General features: G+C 40.7%; 1 protein-coding gene across 1 annotated transcript in view; it reads left to right on the top strand.

The window, feature by feature from the left end:
- Window positions 1-21,029, top strand: part of LOC145349405 (receptor-type tyrosine-protein kinase FLT3-like) — an 82,026-nt gene that overhangs the window by 42,395 nt on the left and 18,602 nt on the right. Inside the window, exons 8-16 of the mRNA XM_080197930.1 lie at window positions 1,505-1,656; window positions 1,755-1,905; window positions 4,952-5,114; window positions 8,494-8,600; window positions 11,415-11,517; window positions 13,544-13,728; window positions 13,893-13,990; window positions 16,592-16,724; window positions 17,634-17,738. Coding sequence (XP_080054056.1) covers window positions 1,505-1,656; window positions 1,755-1,905; window positions 4,952-5,114; window positions 8,494-8,600; window positions 11,415-11,517; window positions 13,544-13,728; window positions 13,893-13,990; window positions 16,592-16,724; window positions 17,634-17,738 — 1,197 coding nt within the window. The remainder of the gene's footprint in view (window positions 1-1,504; window positions 1,657-1,754; window positions 1,906-4,951; window positions 5,115-8,493; window positions 8,601-11,414; window positions 11,518-13,543; window positions 13,729-13,892; window positions 13,991-16,591; window positions 16,725-17,633; window positions 17,739-21,029) is intronic.

The following is a 21,029-nucleotide window of genomic DNA, read 5'->3' as shown; positions in this document are numbered from 1 at the left end:
TTGGATTGAACACTCTAGCCAATCAAAATCCCACATCAGTGGAACAGCTGGTGATTTAAATGGCCAGCTGCCTTCGTAAACTGTGCATGTGGGAATCCTGACCCAATTCAATCCCGCTCCCATAGAAATAGGAAGTGCTGTGTTAGGGGACAGTATTTAGAATTTTAAGCCATTTCTGGGAATTTTGACACAATGGACAGTTTCTCTGCTGTGGTACAAATTTGGGCCCAAGAGTCCCTTTAAAGCCGTCTGAAGGCTCCAAAGTTTGCTAGTGCTAAGGTAAGACAGGGTCAGTTAGATCTTCCAGAGACAAAAAAAGTCTCCTTTTGTGGTTTAAGACTCTGACCATTAATTGGCCTCACCTTGGAAAATCGCATGTGACTATTTCCCATGGGGTGCAGGCCATGAACCCACACTGATAACAGGGTTCAGAAGCCCACAGGGAAAATCCATTGTTTTACTACAAATAGTACTCTGAGAATCTCTTCACCTTTAAGTCCAACACTCTCAAAACACAGGTGAAGAAACCAGTACTTAAAAAGAAAAAGAAACACCTTTTCACTCTTTATAAGAATAAAACTTGTCTTTCTAGGAATGTACATTAAAACAAAGAAGCAGTTGGGCTTCAGTCACATGGCATTACTGAAACAATAACTAAATTTGGAAGAGTTAATTTCAAGTACAGGGGGTCAATGCAAAGCCTTTATTTTACCCAATATTTATTTTAAAAAATCAAATCATCAGTTAATTATAAAGAAATGAATGTGGCTCACATTGTTAGTGAGTCAACATAACACTGTTACACACAAAGATTTTCATCCTCAAAACCAATTTTTCTGGTCGTAGAAGAGATTACCACCTTGTATGGATAATTTAGTGCAGAGTATAACATTATCTACTTTAATTTTGTTCAAATAGTTACATTACTGTTCAGCTCACAAATACTGCAAAATGTCCAAAATAACCTCTAATAATTACATAAGGGTTCCTGTTTGTCTTGTATATGTCTTTTCCCTGTATCACCTACTACCTTCCCATCACTTCCTTCTCTGAGACCACAATCACCTCCCTCAATAATATCACCTCTGCAGTTCTGCAAATCTTGCCACCACTTCTCTTTACTGATGCAGTCTGCACTTCTCTCTCAAAGGACACACCACTGCTTCCTTCCTTGAGATCACCTCAGCTGTTCCTTTTGAAATTTCAAGCATGTCACTCCTCCGCAGTGCAGCTATTCTCATCAGGGTCAGCAGTAGCTGCCTCCTGTAACTTCATACTGGTACAACTGTATTTATGTCAAAAACTGTATTAACCATTGATCTTATGGACATCCAAACAGCCACCAAAAAGGATACTTTCTTCAATCCAAACATTTCTCTCTCAAAATTAATCAGAAAAAAAAATTTTCCTTGTTGAAACTGAAATTAATTGATATATAGTGTGGTCTATTGTAATTCAGTACACTCCATGCCATTTTACATCATTTTTTCCCTTTTGATTATAGATCTTGATGTCGAATCAGACAAAGAAAGCTCAATCATGAATGTTTATCTGAAAGTTGGTGATCCATTTCTGATAAGATGTGTCGCAACATATGAACAGTATAAATTCAGAATAAGCTGGGTTAATAACACAAAGGCTGGAAGTACTACAGAGGTATGGCGCTGACTTGAAATTACCAATTACCCAAGTGCTTCATTAAGTTTTATTTAATACACTTCAGCGCAGTTCTTGTTGTTTTTACATTTGTACAGGTCTTGCTGGCTGACCAATCGCGGATTCATTCAGAAAAGTTTACTAGGATTAAGTTTCTGTTTATTAGTTCAGTACGTTTGGTAGACAGTGGATCATACACATGTATTTCTACACGCCATTCAAACAAGACAATCAAATTAACAGTGCTTGGTAAGTTTATGCTTCAACAATTGAACATTCTATTATTTTGGGTCATAAAGATGATTTTTCCCATGTGTTTGATGCAATTAAATGTGTACCTGGTTAATCTCCCTAAAAGAACAATGGTCTAAAGTTTGTGGTAATTGTATTTTCAATTCTTGCTTTGCCTGCCTCGTATTGTCCAGTCTTTAAAAGGCATTGCACCCAATGTGACATTCCCCTGCACCTAAACCAAATTTTCATTCAAGATTTTGTACCCTGCAAAATGGGATGTGAAGTAAGTTGTGTCGACTATATAATCTTTAATAGAAATTCAGCTCACTGTTCCAGGTGCATCTCACAAAAGCTTAAAATCAAATCAATAGCCCCAATTCCATGGTTAAACTCTCTTACAGTTTGAAACTCTCACCCTCATTTAGCCTCCACTGGATTTCTAATTTAAGTTGATTTTTTTCTCCGAATATGATGCTTCCTGCCTGAGAAAGGATTTGAATACTGGAGTATATTTCTTTGGGGTCAGGCATCCTCTGATACCATACCTTGATGATTATTCTGTGGCAGTGAACTGTCTTTTCATTCCTGGGTCCTCATTCCACTGTGAGGAGGAAATGCATGAAGTGATTTGCAGGCAGGAGGGCAAATAGGAGGCCTTCCAGCACCGAGAGATAGAGACCACTCCTCTCCACCTCCTTTCGCAAGCTGGGAGCAGCATATGTGGATAGGAGAACAAGAGGGTGATGAAGGAGTCTTCAAACTTGAGAAATAAAGGGGGGGATTCTCCCATTCTGACGCGTTAATTTTTTCGTGCATCGGACTGGGAGAATCACGTGTGGTCTGATTCATGGGATTCGCACGTGCGTTCCCAACATGTGTGCATCTCTGAGCGCCGGATATCTGGTGTCACCAGGACCACGCTGGAACAGCAGGTAACTTATTTTAATCTATTTTAATGTAATTTAAATGTTATTATCAATGTCAGGGCCTGAATTCTTGAGCCCAATGGCATCTTCCACCGTGTCCATGCAATTTCACTCCGGCGGGGCTCAGACTCGCTCCCCACTTTCGGGGAACTAGCAGGAGACCCCACTGGAGTCAAGGTGGGCAATTGGAGTCCACCAGGGAGTCAGGTGGTGGGGGTGGGGGTGGGGGTAGGGGTGGTGGGCCTGGGCCTGGGCACTCTGGCGGTGTCAGTCTGTGCCCCTTGGCATTGCCCAAGGGGCAAAGTTCCAAGCCCAGGAGGAACCTTGGCAATCCCTACCAGGCATGGGATGGTGCCAATGGGGTGGGCCTAAGGGGTGGGGCTGAGGGAGTGGGGCTTAGGGACAATTGGTAGGGGTGGGGTGTCCTGCTGCCACTCTGCAATGCAAACGCTCGGGACCGGAGGGTGGCCAGTGATTAGGGTGGGCTGGGGGAGGTGGCCTGCTGGGAGATCTGCCTTCCAGAGGGGGTTCTCCTGAGGCTAGGTCTTCCAGGTGGATGGGGGGGTCTGCCTTCCCTGGGGGGGGAATCTGCCTTGGGGGGCAGATTGTCACGGCTCGGCTGGGCTGGGCTGGGGCTGGGCTGGGGGGGGAGTTGGTTGCTGGAGATCAGAGCGCTCCGGGATACGTGTCGGGGAGATCAGGGCTAGCATGGGAATGCATGCTTGTGGGGGCCATGATCAGGCCATGGGGGTGGAGGGGTAGCACTGCGGGGGCCCCCGGGCTGGCCAGCGACCAAGCTGACGGGTTGGGGCTACCGCGCGTATGCAGAGGCCCAGAGCTGTCAGACCCTGGTGTGAATAGGCCCCACCCCCCCCGAGCTTTAATCATATTCGTGACTGTGACTTTCTGCATTGTGCAGTGTGTGGGAGATTCGAGTCTGAACTACCACTGAGAAAAAGCAACCGTGAATTACACCAGCTTTCCCGCGAATTCAGCACTTAGAACCTTTTTGGGAGAATGGCCCCCAAAAAGTGGCCCAATTGTATTGTGAAGGCGATGGTTCCCCAGGATGGCCTGTGGCCCGATGGCAGCTCGGGCGGCGGGTGGGGGGTTACGTTTCAGCCATCGAGTTAGGGAAACATTGGCTTCCCTTCACTCCCTCTGCAGCCTTCATGAAAACTGCCAGGAGGCTGCACCATGCCAGCACACAGGAACAGCGGGCAGTAATGGTAAATGGCAGCTTTGTCCCCCTCTGCAGCCCTTCAACAATTGAATCAGTGCCAGCAGGTAACTCAGCCGCAGGAATATTGTTATTTCTTTGATTTCCTTCAGGTGATCAGGAATATTGAAAAGTAAATGGGCAGCGCATAATCTCTAGATTAAACACCGTTGAAGAAATTACATTTCCACAGAATCTTTTCCAGTCAGAAGATATGCCAAAGTGCTCCGTAGCTAACGAATTATCGTTTGAAATGTCGTCACTGTTGTTTTATAGGCAAATAATTAGTACACAGCAAGATCCCACAAACAGTGAAGAGATCATTGATTAGCCAATCTGTTTTAGTAGTATTGGTTACGGGATTAGTATTTGACAGGATAACTTAGCCTGCTCTTATTCAAATACTTTCATCGGATCTCTTCCTTTCATCTGAACAAGCAAATGAGAGTGACACTTTGAGTTCTGCAGCGATATCGCAACTGAAATTACACGTTCCAGTGACTGGGCTTGTGCTTAAGTCCATACATTTCTGACTGATCGAGGCTGCTGCCACTGATCCGAGTTGACACAGGTATATGTATAGGAAGCAACTTGTTGGACCAAGTGGCTTTGCCTTGTTCCATGATTTGCTTAGAACATAAGAAATTAGAGTACTATCCTCAACTGCTGCACAGCAATGGCTGCTGGACAGTGATCAGGAATGGGAACATTTAAACAATTTCTCAAAGCAAATTTAATAATCCAGGGTTGGGCAATACATTCTTCTCCAAGTAGCATGGTACATATTTTGATATTTTAGTTAGGTAAGGACAAATTACATTTAATGCAGTTTGTAAATGGCAATAAATACAGAGACATAATATGTGGGAATCAAACAAAATATCACAGTAAAACAGTACTCTGCTTTTTCTTACAGAAAAAGGATTTATAAATTCAACAACTCCAAACACCATTACCATTGGTGAAGCAGAGAACTTCTGCTTTGAAGCTAAACTGAAGGCATTCCCACTTGTAAGATGCCAGTGGTATTTTTCCCAAAAAGCTTTTGCCTGTTCACTTAAAGAATTATCTGAAAACAGGTACAGGTTTTTGAATTGAATTTACTGGATAGCTCACAAAATGTAATACCATTTGCAAAAGAGAACATGACAAGAGGAGTTTATGACCATGTTCTATGACTTGTTTGCCACTGAACTCTTTGTGTCACGTACTGGGGAAGAATAATTGAGATGGTTTCCTGCACAGCTTTAACTTTCAAAATACGTTCTCCCAAATGAGCTCTAAACAATGCTGAAAGACCCTTCCTACTCTTTTGATAGCTTTCATCAATATTCATTGCAAGCAAGTATTTGTGCTCAACATCAATCCAATATTTAGAGATCTTGGCCAGAATTCTCCCAACCTGCCCACCACTGGAATTCTAGCGGGCAGAGGATGGACCATGTAAAGGTCCATTGAAGTCGGGTGGGAATCTCCGGTTTTCAGGCGAGCGCAGCTGTAGAATCCCGCCCCATTGTTCTGATAGGGAGTAAGCTGCGGTGTAATGGTATTGTCACCGGGATAGCAGTCCAAAGACCCACACTAATACTTTTGGGACACATGTTCAAATCCCACCATGGCAGCTGGTTTAAATAGTTAATTAATAAACTGGAGATGAAAACTAGTTTCAGTAATGGTGACCATGAAATTATCATCAATTGTTGTCATAAACTCTTTTGGTTCACTGATGTCCTTTTGGGAAGGAAATCTGCTGTCCTTAGTCTGTGACTCCAGTTCCATAGTAATGTGATTGACTCTGTGGAATGTTCTCCCGCCCTCACCAAGCCACTCTGCACAAGCAAGTGGCACATCAACCACCTTCTCAAGGCAGTTAGGGATGGGCAACAAATGCTGGCTTTGCCAGCGAATCTACATCTTGCGAAAGAAAGAGATTCTTCACTCACAAAGGCTGTTATTTTTAAGCAGGGTTTGATCTTTTATCCTTTGATTAAAGAAATGCTCCAATTTACCATGCTACCCCTCCTCTCCCTCCCCATACTTTCCTGAGTGGTGGCAAGCAGCTATTGGTTGACTGATATTCTGGAGACTAGTAGCTGCCTGCAGGGGGCAGTTTAGCAGTGACATTTTATTGAGGCCCAACCAAATTACCCAGGCCATGTAACTACTGTGGACAGATGAAATAATAAAGAAAACTTACTGGCTATTAAAGATACACCCGAGATCTCTGAAGTTAGTTTTTGCTATTTTTAACCACTTCTTAGTCGCATAAACAGGAAAACATAACATTAACATGGAAAACTGACTAATTTAAAGGTTCACATTTGAAAAGCTAGAGGAGGATGAAATATCATAGAATCCCTGCAGTGTGCAAGGAGGCCATTCAGCCCATCAAGTCTGCATCGACTCTCCTGCAGAGCATCTTACCCTGGCCCTATCCACGTGATCCCATGTATTTACCCTGTGAATCCCCCTAAATTACCATCCTGGGATACTAAGGGACAATTTAGCATGGCCGATCCAACTAACCTGTAAATCTTTGGTCTGTGGGAGGAAACCGAAGCACCCAAATGAAACCCATGCAGACTCAGGGAGAATGTGCAGAATGTCAGATACACTGCACCAAGGTACTCCTGAACACAGGTTGATGTCAGTGGTTCAGGATACTCAATTACAGCATCAAGGAATGGTATAGAGTGAAAGTCAGATGTTTTGTGAGAGGGAGTGAATCCCCTGAGGTCATTGTCTTTAAGCCTTTGCGTACCTAATGGCATTGATAGAAACCTGGTGGCGGATCAGTTATTTGTCTCATTGTGGTGTACGCCATAGGGAAACATAAGCAAGTCAGTATCTTCCATGTTAAGGGATACGATTTATGGAGTCTGAGGACAAAATAAGAGAGAATAGTAGCGTACAAAAAATAAAATCAAAGTTTTGCTCCCAATTTTTTGGGAAAATTCCCGACTCTGTGAATCTAATTCAAGTGAAAATGATCCGAACTTTTGGACTTTCATTCTGGGAAAGGCAGTTGCTAATGGGAGTCAGATCTGCCACGCCCGCCCCCCCACCCCCCCCACTCCCCCCACTCCCCGAAAATATTCGGAATCAGTCACAAGGGCTGTCGGGTGCAGGCTATTTGGGATATTGTCCCAGATGCAATAAAAGCAACAAAATAACAATCAGCCCTTTAACTCTCACCCCCTTATCGTCCCTACATTCCTTATACCCTACCTATGCCAATTCATGCCAACCTATACCTCTCTATACACCCCCATGGCTAGTCTTAACTTTCAAACATATCTTTGCTTCTCAACCCACTCCCCATGGCCTCTCACCCTCCATGCCAACTGTCGCCCATCCTCAATGGTCATTTATAGCCTCTGTTGCCAAATTAGTGCCAATTTATGCCAACCCATGCCCCCATTCACCATTTGTTGCCCTAATACCCTCCATGCAAATTAACCCAGATATGCTATTGCAGATTTCACTATGTTATAGAAAACATTCTTATTGATAACAATTACATTCCTTCAAGTACATTATTCCTTATAAAACAGACATAATTCAAGTGCTTAATTCCTATTGAAAACACATTTGTATTCATAACCCCACATCAAAGACAGCTGATCCTCAAGAACTACTTGGAGATCAATCAAACTGTGAGTGTACAGGTCCTCCATTGTGATAACAATAGATTGTGGAAGCTCAAGCAGCACTAATTACCTTTGCAACAAATGGTGAAATAGCAATCACCATTTTTGCTTTGAACTGCAGTATGGATTTTTTTCCAAAAATATTTCGTGTTTAGGGTTTAAATAATTTGACAATTTAACAGTTCCACTGACCTTATCCATTTTTTATGCACATTCACGTCTACCCTTAACAATCCCAAAGAGGTATCTGATCCCTCCTAAAGGGCACCTTAGCTCTTCAGAAGGGTATTTTACCTATCCAAATAACAGAACTTTTTGTCAAATGTCTAAAACACGCAAGTCATTTTTTAGAAATCGCAATTAACGGATATTGAATCTGTTTGAAGGCAGCTGCATTTTTACAAATGCAGCTGCCTCTGTGAACTGTGGCTATGTGAAGTATAGCCTAACCCCTTACCTGCCCCCAATCCCACCTGGTTGAAGTAGCGGGTGCCATCCCTCAGGAGAGGGATTCCCAAATCAGGGTTCCATTTTGGCTAAGGTACAGCACCTTTCTGCCTGTGTGAAAATTCAGGTCTTAGAGTGGATTCTAGGACTTGCATGAGTGATGCGGAGGAAAGCTTTTGTCATGCTTTTTGTAAGATTGAAGAAGCCCACACACAGTTAGCATCTATGAATTGTATTCAGTGCGTAACTACATTTCTAATTTGCTTTAAATGTCTTAATTGCAGATTTTTTCCTTGCTAAGGATATACTTTTTTGTATATTACATAATATTCTAATTTTCATTCTCTGTACTGCTTTCTAGTTATTCTGCATCATTTTGTGGTAATGATCATGAGTCAGGAATCTATGAATTATTTGCAGAAAATGAGGAGGCAGAATTTCAGAGATTTTTTACTTTATATATAAAGAGTAAGTACAAATTATTGAGTTAAGTACATAAACTTTGTTATCAAAATTCCAGGAGCACATTTTATTTGAATTTACTTTCTACTTTGAGAAGAAAGATGGTGTAGTTTCTCACTGAAATCTCATGGAAATGATACAGTGTGGAATTAGAATGCCAAAGGCTCAAGAAGACAATGAACTTTGGAATAGTGAATACAGAATTTGACACAACCAAATCTATCAGTCTCCTTGGTGTAGAATGTATACTCAAAGTTTATGCCAGCCCTTTAACAAATGACAATAATGAGACACTATTCTGTTGATTCTTTTGAGAGTTTTCCTCACCTTTTGAATATGTTAACTTTTGGTGAGCTATTGCCCATCCATAATAAACCCTAGTCCACAAAATGTCATAGGCTGTTCATTGCAATTCTGCATGCCACTATCATTCTTCCCTCCATCCAGTTTCTGATGTTGTCCACCCATCTAAACCTTCTCCAACTTGGTCTGTTCCTTCCTGATATTTCTCCTTCTTTGTGCCAACTTACGTCTCATTCTGCTTTTTCTCATGGCTGTGTTTTCTCATTTTCTGCTTGTTCACTTCAGCCAAAAGATGCTTTTTTTTTGCAGAAATATGCTTTATTGATAAAATATCTGAAGGAACATTATAAACATTTCAAAATAGCCATCACACAAAGTGCAATAATAGTCAGGCTCTTTATGTACATCATGTCGTACTATTGAAATATTTCAGTACAGTCAAAGAAATGTTACAGACATTTCAAAATGGTCATTACAAATGGTGCAATGATATCTAATTTGTCTACACAAGTGGCACTCTGAGCTGCTTTCCTGCAATTGTGATATGTGTAAAGTCCATGAGATGCTGGACCTCCAATTTTCCTGCAGACAAATTTATTGGTTCTTCGCTCTGTGCTGCTGGTTCTCAGGCCTCTTCACCAGTGCCACATTTAGCCTAGTAGGGAAGGCAATGGCCTCATGGTATTATACCTGGACTATTAAACTAGAAACTCAGCTAATGTTCTGAGGACCTGGGTTTAAATCCCACCATAGTGGATGAATTTGAATTCAATAAAAAAAATCTGGAAGTAGGAATCTACTGATAACCATGAAACTATTGCAGATTGATTGGAAAAAACCCATCTGGTTCACTGATGCCATTTAGGGAAGGAAATCTGCCATCCTTTTGTGGTCTGGCTTACACGTAACTCCAGAGCCACAGCAATGTGGTTGACTCTCAACTGTCCCCTAAAATAGCTTAGCAAGCTATTCAGTTGTATCAGTGTTTCAAGAACACAGCTCACCACCACCTTCGCAAGGTCAACTAGGTAAGGGCAATAAATGCTGGCCAGCCATTGACACCCATGTCCCACAAATGAATAAAACAAAATTCTAACAGAAATACTTTGGCCAAATAGCCATTTTTCAAATGTGAGTGAACAGGTTATACTATCATTGAGTTCATTGCCGACGAACTCAATCCTCTTCTTATTCAATGTTCAGACATGTGCAGTCTTCAACTGGAATTACAAGGTATCAATCAGGAGTGGAAACACATGTCATGCTGCAATCTTGCACTAACTGAGATTACCTAGCTCAGCACTGACTGAGGATTATCTGTATGGCTCAGTGCACTGCAGTATCACTAACCACCAGAATAGACAATGGGAAGTATTAAAGCGAAATACTGCAGATGTTGGAAAACTGAAATGAAAGGGAAAATGGTGAAAATATTCAGCAGTTCTCTAGCGGAGCACGGCAAATCTCATGGTGGGGGTGGGAGACAGACAGTTGCTGTCCATGCCATTATCTCTTGTGGTTGAAGGTCAAGGCACAATATTTAAAAGGCACCGGGACAACCTGCACTATCCTTCCAACTTTGCTTGGTTGTTGCTCAGCCCTTCTCCACTAATCCTTCTTCCTTTCATTCACCGTCCTCCAAAAAACTTGCACTGCCACCACCAGGTTGAGTGCTAGAATCACTTAAAACTTTTGCTGTCATATTTAAATAAGAGTCCTCAGCTCGTAAGAGCCTATTTGTGTGAAACTGGTCAGTCTGGGTTCCTACTCACCCCTGTACCCCGAATCATTAATGTGAACTGAAAACAACAACTTAATGTGGTTCCTGTGAGCTGCTGGACAGGTGACTAACCATTTTCAGGCATACTCAAATTTCTAGGCAAATACAGTTTAAAAGTAAAGTCTATATATTAGTGTCACAAGTAGGTTTACATTAACACTGCATGAAGTTACTGTGAAAATCCCCTAGTTGCCACACATTGGCGCCTGTTCGGGTACACTGAGGAAGAACTTAGTATGGCTAATGCACCTAACCAGCATGTCTTTCGGACTGTGGGAGGAAACCGGAGACCTGGAGGAAACCCACGCAAACATGGGGAGAACGTGCAAACTCCACACAAACAGCGACCCAAGCCATACATGGCAATATACGAACAGATTGTTCAGAAGTAAATAATGTAAAACAAGGCTTGATAAATGCAAAGTTAGGGCAGCATGGCCTCACGGTGCCAGGGACCCAGGTACAATTAGGTCCCTGGCACTGTGAGGCCATGCTGCCCCAACTTTGCATTTATCAAGCCTTGTTTTACATTATTCACTTCTGAACAATCTGTTCATACATTGCCATTGCAAGAAACGACCATATTTGGAATCAACTAGTAGAAAGATATGAAACATGAATAATATCTATGGGATTGATGTTTTTTATTACTATAGTAGGTTCGATGAACCCGATTACTTCTTAATATGGCCTCACATGGGACTATCTACTAAATTTGCAAACCGTACTTTCTACAGAAAAACCATCTCTAGAGCTATTAATGAGAAAAGATCACATTTTGTGCAAATCCACAAGCCATCCATCAGCCACAGTGACTTGGAAGAAATGCAATGGAAAATTGTAAGTAAAACAGACAAGTGACAAGATGCCACTATTAAAACAATTGTGAGCATTTCCCCCATTGATTATGAAGAAAATAGTTTGGGATCTACTTACTCCATATTAACTGTCCACAGCAATTAAAGTACCTTGTATCTGACCTGCACAGTCACAATCACAGACTCTGGGAGCACAAATGCAGACACAGTCTTAACCCCATCCCCAGTGTATTTCATACATGTAAATTAGATAGCCATCAAATGGAAAGCACCCACTAAGCAATCCTTCCTCACATTGATCAGCAAACTAACCTGTAAACTGTGTCCAGGGACCTATCTAACCCTTAATCATATTAGGGGCAAAATTCAATTTCAGATCAGGAGTGCTGGATGGCAATTGATCAGCCATCTGTTACATATCTCACCCATTTTCACTTTCCTCGTCACCTAAAGTAAAATTGCTCACTAACACTTATTTTGTAGCCATGCAAAGTTGTATTTTACCCTCATTCTGCCTTAACAGTCTCAATCATGGGTATAGTTATTCTAAACTGGGTTGCATACCTGGATCTCTGCTCTTGACGGTCGATTACTTTTATGAATCTACCCATTAAACCATTGACTTTTATGACACATCATCATTTTTATCTGAGAAGCATACATTTGGACTGGAGAGGAATTTCAGAGATATTTTTCTCAAATTCAACAAATTTTTTGTCTTTTGCCTCTCTCATGAGATCACATGGTTTCACATGGGGCGAGTCATATGTACATATTTTAATATATTGTGACGTACGGCATCACAGCTGTGGGGATTGAAGACAGTCTTTGCCTGTCATTGCTCAACCCATACCATACATAATTTCCTTCCATCAGTGTAGATTCAAAGTCCAGACCAATTATACCCCATGTGGGTCATGGGGTAGAATTCCACTCTCCAGTGATATTGGTGCCACTTGGGTTGGAATGGGTGAACCAGCACAAAGGATTGGGGAAGTTAAAACATTTTTAAAAAAATATTAGTGTCACAAGTAGGCTTACATTAACACTGCAATGAAGTTACTGTGAAAATCCCCTAGTTGCCACACTCCAAAGCCTGTTCGGATACACTGAGGGAGAATTTAGCATGGCCAATGCACCTAACTAGTAATCTTTTGGAGGAAACTGGAGCAACCGGAGGAAACCTGTGTAGACTCCACACAGACAGTGAATTGAACCCAGGTCCCTGGTGCTGTGGGGCAGCAATGTTAACCACTGTGCCACCATGCCACACATGAATGATTTGCCTCCAAAACTACTTGCTCTCAAGTATCTGTGATATTTTACACTGGCTCAATATTCAACTCGCCAGGAGTAGGCCCCACATACAAAAATGACTAATGGTCCCAATGGTAACATTGCAAGTTTCTGCCAATTGCACTGGCTTGCACATTTTCTTAGTTGGACAGGTATTAATAGGCATGCTTTAAAGTTTTGTCATATCAAAAAATATGTAATTTATTAATAAGCCATCTGGCGCAGACCAATGAAAGAAGTAAATGGTTCACTCTAGTTTTTCAAGTCATCTTCAGTGACTTAAGGTCAGGTTACTCACTAATGGAGAGCTGGACTATCTTATTAATAACGTTTACATTTTGTGATAAATCCTCTTTCAAGATGTATCAATAAAAACCTGATCAAATATACTGATACGCTTCTGTATTGTAAGCAAGTTTTGGTCAAATATTATGGAATTTTTCTGTATGATTGCACAATATTGAAAAATGTTTTGATACTATTGCTGCTTATAATCAATGGGTAAAGCGAATTATTGCAAATATAACTCAAGATTAACTCTTCAGCACAATTTTATAACATTAGCTAATTTTATGGACATTCTCAAGACATTTGACAAAGTGCTGCACAAAAAAAAACAAGGGGAGTTTTTAAGAATAGACATTAATTGGTTGACATTTGCCCATTTAACTGGGACAATAGTGTGAAGTTGGCACATATGAGATTCAGGAACACAGACTTTTAATGTGTTCTTTCTTTTTGTTGCACTGAAGCTGCGCTGAAGGCAAAAATATAACTGAGGGCGTTCAAACTGAGGAGTCAGATGGAAAAGAATTTGGGTCCAAAAATGTAATGAGTGTACTGGATACAACCAACATGAGGGGTGGGTTTTCAATAGAGTGTTGTGCGGAGAATGGAGTAGGCTCAGCCTGCAAGAGAACCTATCTTCCAGAGCAAGGTAATGTCAAGGTTATATAATTCTTGAAGCTATATTAGTGGTAATATTCTGAACTAATTTTGATATAAGGGTGAGTTTTCTATGTCAAAATGCATATGGTTGTTCAAGGGTGGTATTCCACTGTGTTATTTTCACAGATATATAATACTTTTTTATTATTCCAGGTACACCATTCCAGCAGTTTATTTTCTACATAACCGTTGGAATCTTAGTTCCAGTTACATTGCTGTTAATAGTTTTCATATTCTACAAGTATCAACGGGTAAATAAGCACCTTTCCTTATGAATACTGTACACATTAAGACTAAACTAAATTGTGTGTTCATGCTGCAATGTCTTTCCCTGCCCACCCTCAACACTGGTTACTCAGATCACAGACAAACGGCTTTAATCTAGTTGCTGGACTGTATTGAAGGTTTGTGTGAGATATACAGGGTGTATTTCAGTTAACGTTAAATGATTTGTGATTTTGATACACAAACTGGGAAAAGGAAATATGTTTTAAATTAACTTTTCAAGTCTGTTTTTGAAAGCAACTTTTTAATGATGAAACATTACCACATTTTTAGACTTCCAGAAAGTATTTTGCTGTGATATTTCTATACACTTCTTACTTTTTTTGTGCTATTACTTTAGCATTACTTTAACTTTAATCACACCAAGAATCTTTGAAATTCCAGCACCTTAGCTGTTGTAACAGACTCAGCCGTAATGTTTGTAACTGCACAATGTACTGCATGCAAAATAGACTAAGGTGCTTGTTGAAGGGGAAATGCAGTTGCAGTTTCCCTAGCCTGCTCTTGTGCAAAGTAGGTTTGGGAAGATATAAAGGGGCAATTTTAATTTTGGCTGCTAGTTTAAAGCAATGTTAGATCATTTGACTCCCCTAATTTCCATTTTTTTCACTGTCACTTGGCCAATATCCTGGAACTCCCTCCCTAACAGCAGTCTGGATGTATCTACACTTTAGGGACTGTAACAATTCAAGGAGGCAGCTCATTGTCATCTTCTCAAGAGCAATTAGAGATGGACAATAAATTCTGGCCTAGCTGGCAATGCCCACATCCTGTGGTCTCATTGGTTATGTGGAGATTCAATGATAGTATCGGTGGGATTTTCTAGCTGTGCTTGCCCCAAGGCCAGAAATTCTTGCCTGAGATCAATGGCCCACTGTGATTCTGTGAAAGAATAAAGATAAAATTGGAGCAGAATAGAGTGTGTTCATCCACTCCATTTTGAAGTGGGCAGCACGGTAGCAAGCACCGCTGCCTCACAATGCCAGGATCCCAGGTTCAGTTCCTGGCTTGGGTCACTGTCTGTGCGGAGGTTGCACATTGACTGCATGGGTTTCCTGTGGGTGCTCTTGTTTCCTCTCACAGTCTGAAAGACGTGCTGGTTACCTGACCTGAACAGGCATCAGAATGTGGCAACATGGGGAATTTCACAGTAACTTCATTGCAGTGTTAATGTAAGTCTTACGTATGATTAATAAATAAACTTTAGAATAACACTTTTGAGCCTATAAACCAATAGAAATAATTTATCAGTAATTAATTTATCTATTCCTTTTGTCATGCTCAACATCTCTAACAATTTCTCTCTCAAACTCTCAGGTGCAGAATACAGCCCCATTGTCTTACCTTGCCTTGTGATTTTAGTCAATTATTAGTACTGTCATCCTGCTTTGCATTTTCTTGACATGACATTATTCCTATAATGAAGAACCTTAAACAGCCTTCAAGATATGGCTCCATCTTCTAGTACATGTTGTCTAGTTACCACCAACATTCATAATGGTTCTTGAGAATGGTAAAATCAATTTGTAAGTGTTCTTCTATTTCACGGATCAAACTCAGATTATATTGAATGAAATACATTTTACCAGTCTTCCTGGCAGAAGAATTTCCACTGATAAAACGTCTGTTAGTATCATTTTGTAACCAGCTACCAGGAATGTTTGAAAGTAGTTAAGTGTTTTTCAGCTTTCTCAACTTCCTTTCTATATTCCGCTCACCACTTCCCCAGAGTGCCCAACTAATACCTCAGGGTGACAGAAACCCAAAAGTGCTATGAAACACCCAGTAGGAGAATAAATGCACTCTGTGCATAAAGACGTGTTAATATTTAGCAATAGCTTATCTGTTTTGTAGCAATATAGTAGCACAGAGATTTGCAGTGAGAGACCGGGATTTGAGTTTACTCTGTTGTTTGAATGATGTGCAGGTTACTTGGATTGGTCATGCTAAATTAACCTTAGTGTCAGGAGGATTAACAGGGTAGATATGAGGGGTTATAGGAACAGGGCCTCAGTGGGATTGTGGTAGGTGCAGACTTGATGGGCTGAATGGCCTCCTTCTGCACTGGGGATTCTATGATACCCTCGTAGAATCCCAGTTGTAAAATCTCAATACTGGAGATAAGTATTGATTGGAGGTTACATGTTGCTTCACAATGGGCAAAGGGGTGTCAGCAAGGACAGTCATCACCTCTTTGCTCTCATATATTTGCAAGTGTCTGCTTCACAATTCCATCAGCAGAGAACAATTCATTTCTTCCTTCTGTTGCATACAGTTGAGCATGGGCCACAGCAAACAAGAAAGAGAAGGAAGTAGAAAGCAATGTTACTCTAACTAAAATGTTAGTTATTTTCAGTGGTCTTTGTAAAATAAGAAATGGGGTTAGACTAGATAGCTCCAATGTGGACCCAGCAGTGGCTTAGTTTCCCAACTGATATTTTCCTGATTCTATAATCAAACATTTTCTCCTCAGTACAGTTGATTACAATATGATGCATAGTATTTATTGACATATAAGAAATGTTCACATTAATTAATATACAATCCCATTCCACTCTTCATTTAAGCAACCTGGCTATGAAAGACAGCTCCACATGATACAAGTTGTTGGATCATCTGACAATGACTACATTTATGTTGATTTCACCCACATTGATTATGACATGAAATGGGAATTTCCTCGGGAAAACTTGGAACTGGGTAGGTAATCTATTCCAAAATAAATTCAATTCTTAAATTAAATATTTCCAATAAATAGCCTGAATAAGCCTAAAGTGACAAAATAAGACAGGCTATTCAGATCCAGAGTAACTTTTTATATCCGATGTGCTTAAAGGGAAACAGTTAATTGTGTGATATTTTAAAGGAAGTAAAAAGTTTAAAAATTTTAAAAATGTATCTTATATTTCAAAATATTATAATTCAAAATCACTTGAAAATTCAGTGCTTTTCTATATTCTATTTTCATTATATTCTATGTAATGAAACAGGATTAAAGATCAAGGACTAATGTTTTCTTTCATTGAAACTGCACAACAGATTGAGTAAGATTTGATTACATGAGTTTGTGTGATGCGGGTCTGTATTTGATAATTCTTAATCTGAAAATGGTTTCTAAGTAAAAGAAGACCAACGAGTTTTCCCAGTAGCGTGGAGATGCCAGCATTGGACTGGGGTGGATGCCGTAAGAAGTCTCTCAACACCAGGTCAAAGTCCAACAGGTTTAATTGGTATCACAAACTGTTTGGAGCGCTGCTCTTTCATCAGGCAAGTTTCACCTGATGAAAGAGCAGCCACTGTGCCCTTTCCCAATAGCTCACAAATACTAATTTTTCTTTGAAAAATCATGTATCTTTAAAGCTGAAGACTGCATTATTGAAAATAAAAACACAAAATGCTGTAAATATACAGCATTTATCAGCTCTAAAGAGAAGAAGAGTAATGACATTTTGGGTATTTATGTAACTGACATTGATACAATCCCTTTTTTATCATTTGCTTTTTAATTCACAATAAGATAAAATTCCTTATTTGACAACCTTGGTCAGTGTATGTTTAAATTGTAGACAAATTTGGTATTATTCTTTGTTCATTGTTTGTACACTGTAGGGAAAGTACTTGGCTCTGGTGCCTTTGGGAAAGTAATGGAAGCTACAGCGTATGGAATTAGTAAAGCAGATGTGGCTGTCCAAGTAGCTGTGAAGATGCTGAAGGGTATGTGCAATTTATACCACACTGATCTATGTAGGAGGTTTATGTTCAATGTTGTGCAGGTATTGACTCACATATGGCTAATCATTCAAATATGAATTAAATATATTAATAAAATTATGTATTCCATTTAAATTATTATAAAGGGTATCAATTTATTAAAAATTGTGGGGGCAATTCTCTCAGCCCACTTCACTAGTTTTTTAGCACAGTGGATTGGGAGACTCTAGCACTGGCCAATTTGCACAATTCGTGCTGGGCATCTGGGCCTGAGTACATCTCCCATTGCCAGATTTCCGGCACCGAAATTGGCATGGACCTGCAGTATAGTTAGATCCTGGTTTTAATATGATTTAAATATCATTACCGGGCACTGAGCTGCAATCTCCAAGCCTCCAAGCCTCTTCCTTGCCCCCCTACCAGGAGTATTTCACTCCAGCGGGATTTACTGTAGCTCCCCACTAATGGGGAGCTGGTGGCTCAACCCTACTGGAGTGAAAGGAGGGCAATTAAGGCCCCGCAGAGGTTGGATGCTGAGGGGGTTCTGCTTGGGTGTTGCCATCTTGCCAGAGCCAGATGGGCCCTCTTGCACTGCCCAAGGGGCAAAATGCCAATGCCCAAGGTGCACCAGATGTAGGGAAGTGCCAAGGGAGTGGGGTCTACTGGGGGCCGGGCCTCTGGGGGAATGATCTGCGGGGTGAGGGATTTGCGCCACTCTGCATATGGATTCAGTGGGGGAGGGAGGGAGGGAAGCCAGCAATCAGGGCTAGCCATCGGGGTGGGGGGACAGCCTGCTGGTGGGGTCAGGGCTGCGGGAGTGGGATGGCACGGTGGGGTGGGGGGGGGATAGAGGTGGGCTGGAAGGGGGGTGTTAAGGCTTGCCCAGACATGTTTGGGGGGGCCAGCGATCAGGCCGTGGGGTGGGTGAGAGGGCCAGTGATATGGGGATCACAGGGCTGGCTAGCGATCGAGCTGGCCAGCAATTGGGAGGCCAGCAGACAGGGGCCACCATGCATGTGCCGATCTCAGCGTTGACAGATTGGCATATGCACAGTGGCCTCTTCAGCAATATGCTGCCAGCCTCTTGGGTGGGAATGGGTTCTGTTCACTGATTTATGGAGTGAATTACGCTAGTGCACTCAGGAGTGTAGAGAGTGTGGGAGATTCCTTTTGAAACACCTGCTGAAAAAACCAGCATGATTTACTCCAGTTTTCACGCAAATTCACCCCCTGTATTTTAGTTCTTATTTATTAGCTTAACTACAACTCACAGTGACCGTTTTTATAGATTTTTGCTGGTTGCAAGTTTTTTTATTTTTTTAGAACCATTATTTAATTTAATAGACTTAGCCTTGCCAGCATGTTTTCCTAAATTATTGAACAGGCCCTGCTACTTAAATGCATTTAGTTCAATGTAACGGCTCTAATTTTAACCAGTGTTCTGAAGAAGCCAGGAATAAAAGATAATGTAAATAAAACAAAAAATAAGATTGTGATTTAAATTTCTACATTATCATTTAAATAACAATTGGTCAAACTAAAGCTTGAATAAATATATCCAACTGATTGGCTAACTCATAAATGACATTAGAAATGAAGCTGTGTGTGGAAACTTTGTTAGTTGGAGGCTACAATAGTCAGATAATAATAGAGGATAAGAAGCCTCACCTCTGCTAAGATCACTCCTTTTGTAAGGCACCATCCTATAGATTTGGCTTTTGGAATTTTAGAAAAGATATTTGTCTAGTTCCAAAAATAGGTAAGGTATACAAGGAGCAAACAGCATGTCCTCGAAGCAGCAAGGATCAAATTCGATCAGTAAGTAAAATACCAACATCATAGCCATCTTAGCATGTCCCAGTTGGTAGCTTGGAAGGGAACATCATTCTCCCAGTGTCTGTGGATTTCCTCTGGGTGCTCCGGCTTCCTCCACAGTCCAAAGATGCACGGGTTAGGTGGATTGGCCATGCCAAGTTACCCCTGAGTGTCAGGGGGACTAGGGGGTTATGGGGATAGGGCCTGGGTGGGATTGTGGTCGGTGTAGACTTGATTGGCCGAATGGCCACCTTCTGCACTGTAGGATTCTACAAAAATGCAACATCTACTCAAGCACACTGAATCTTAACTCATTTTAAACAAACGGATTAATTACTTTCATAAAGTAGAACACACAGGAATTTCAGAAGAATATGATAATGAACGTTCTAAAGGAGACATTTTGATTCATTAGTGTCACTTATAAACTACCTGAGAAAATGCATTCATTGACAGAATTGCTGTCTGATGTCAAATCTTTCTTAAAGATTTCCATGCTTTATTCCTAGAACTAAATAATCCTCTTGAAAATTTAACTTAACTGCCTAGACTGTCCATTGTCAGTGAGGTCTAGGGTGCCCCTGCTATTGAACTATTGTATGCTAATGCCTAACACCTCCAGATATGGGTAAAGGGGGCCTTTTTGTATGCTTTACCCACTATGTTGTGATTGCACTACTCAGCAGAACTGTGCATGCATGATGTCCATTATTTTGGCACCTGGTATCTGTGTAGTGGTCATAGAATGGACATTGTGCAATGTAATTTCTATGTATTTTGTTCAGATTACTTTGGATACTAAACTGGAGAAAGCAAAGACTACTGAGGTGCTCAGGTAAATATGGGGTTAAGATTAAAGACAACTGGAAACAATAATTTCAAATGTGTCCTATTCTTTACCCCTTTAAACGTATAGTAAGAGTTAAATGTACAGGTTTAATAGTAAGAAAGGTAGAATGTAATGTTTATTAATTTTGGAAGTTTGTTAGGTAGTACAATTTTTACAAAAATCCAGATGAGTTAAAATTCTGATGGACATTATCAAATTCAAATGTCATCATTGCAGTATGAGAATTTGAAGTCAGTATCAAAAATGTGCAAATAAAAAGTTATTTCACTAAAAGTAACCAGGAAGCTACAGGAGTATTCTAAAAATCCAAATGGTCTTTTAAAGCCCTTTAGAGAAAGGAAACTGCCATCGCTATCTGGCCTGGTCTATATGCAACTTCAATGCCATGCCACTATGAGTGACTCTTAACTGGTCCAGGGCACTATCCAGTTCTCATTGCTTTCTGTGGAAACTAGGGATGGCAAATACAAACTGGTCTTGCCAGCAACACCCATACCCCAAGAATGAATTCTAAAACTTAAACTGGCTGCTCAAATATTTCAAGAAGTTAACAATGTCAAACCATGTCTTGAATTATAATTTAAGTGAAATCAACATGGACTCATTAGTATCTTTTATTATCCACTCAA

The sequence above is a fragment of the Carcharhinus amblyrhynchos genome, chromosome 10 (assembly GCF_965287045.1).
Source record: "Carcharhinus amblyrhynchos chromosome 10, sCarAmb.v2.hapA, whole genome shotgun sequence".
NCBI lineage: Eukaryota > Metazoa > Chordata > Chondrichthyes > Carcharhiniformes > Carcharhinidae > Carcharhinus > Carcharhinus amblyrhynchos.
The sequence above is the reverse complement of the archived record's forward strand: the minus strand, read 5'-3'. Positions and strand labels throughout refer to the sequence as shown.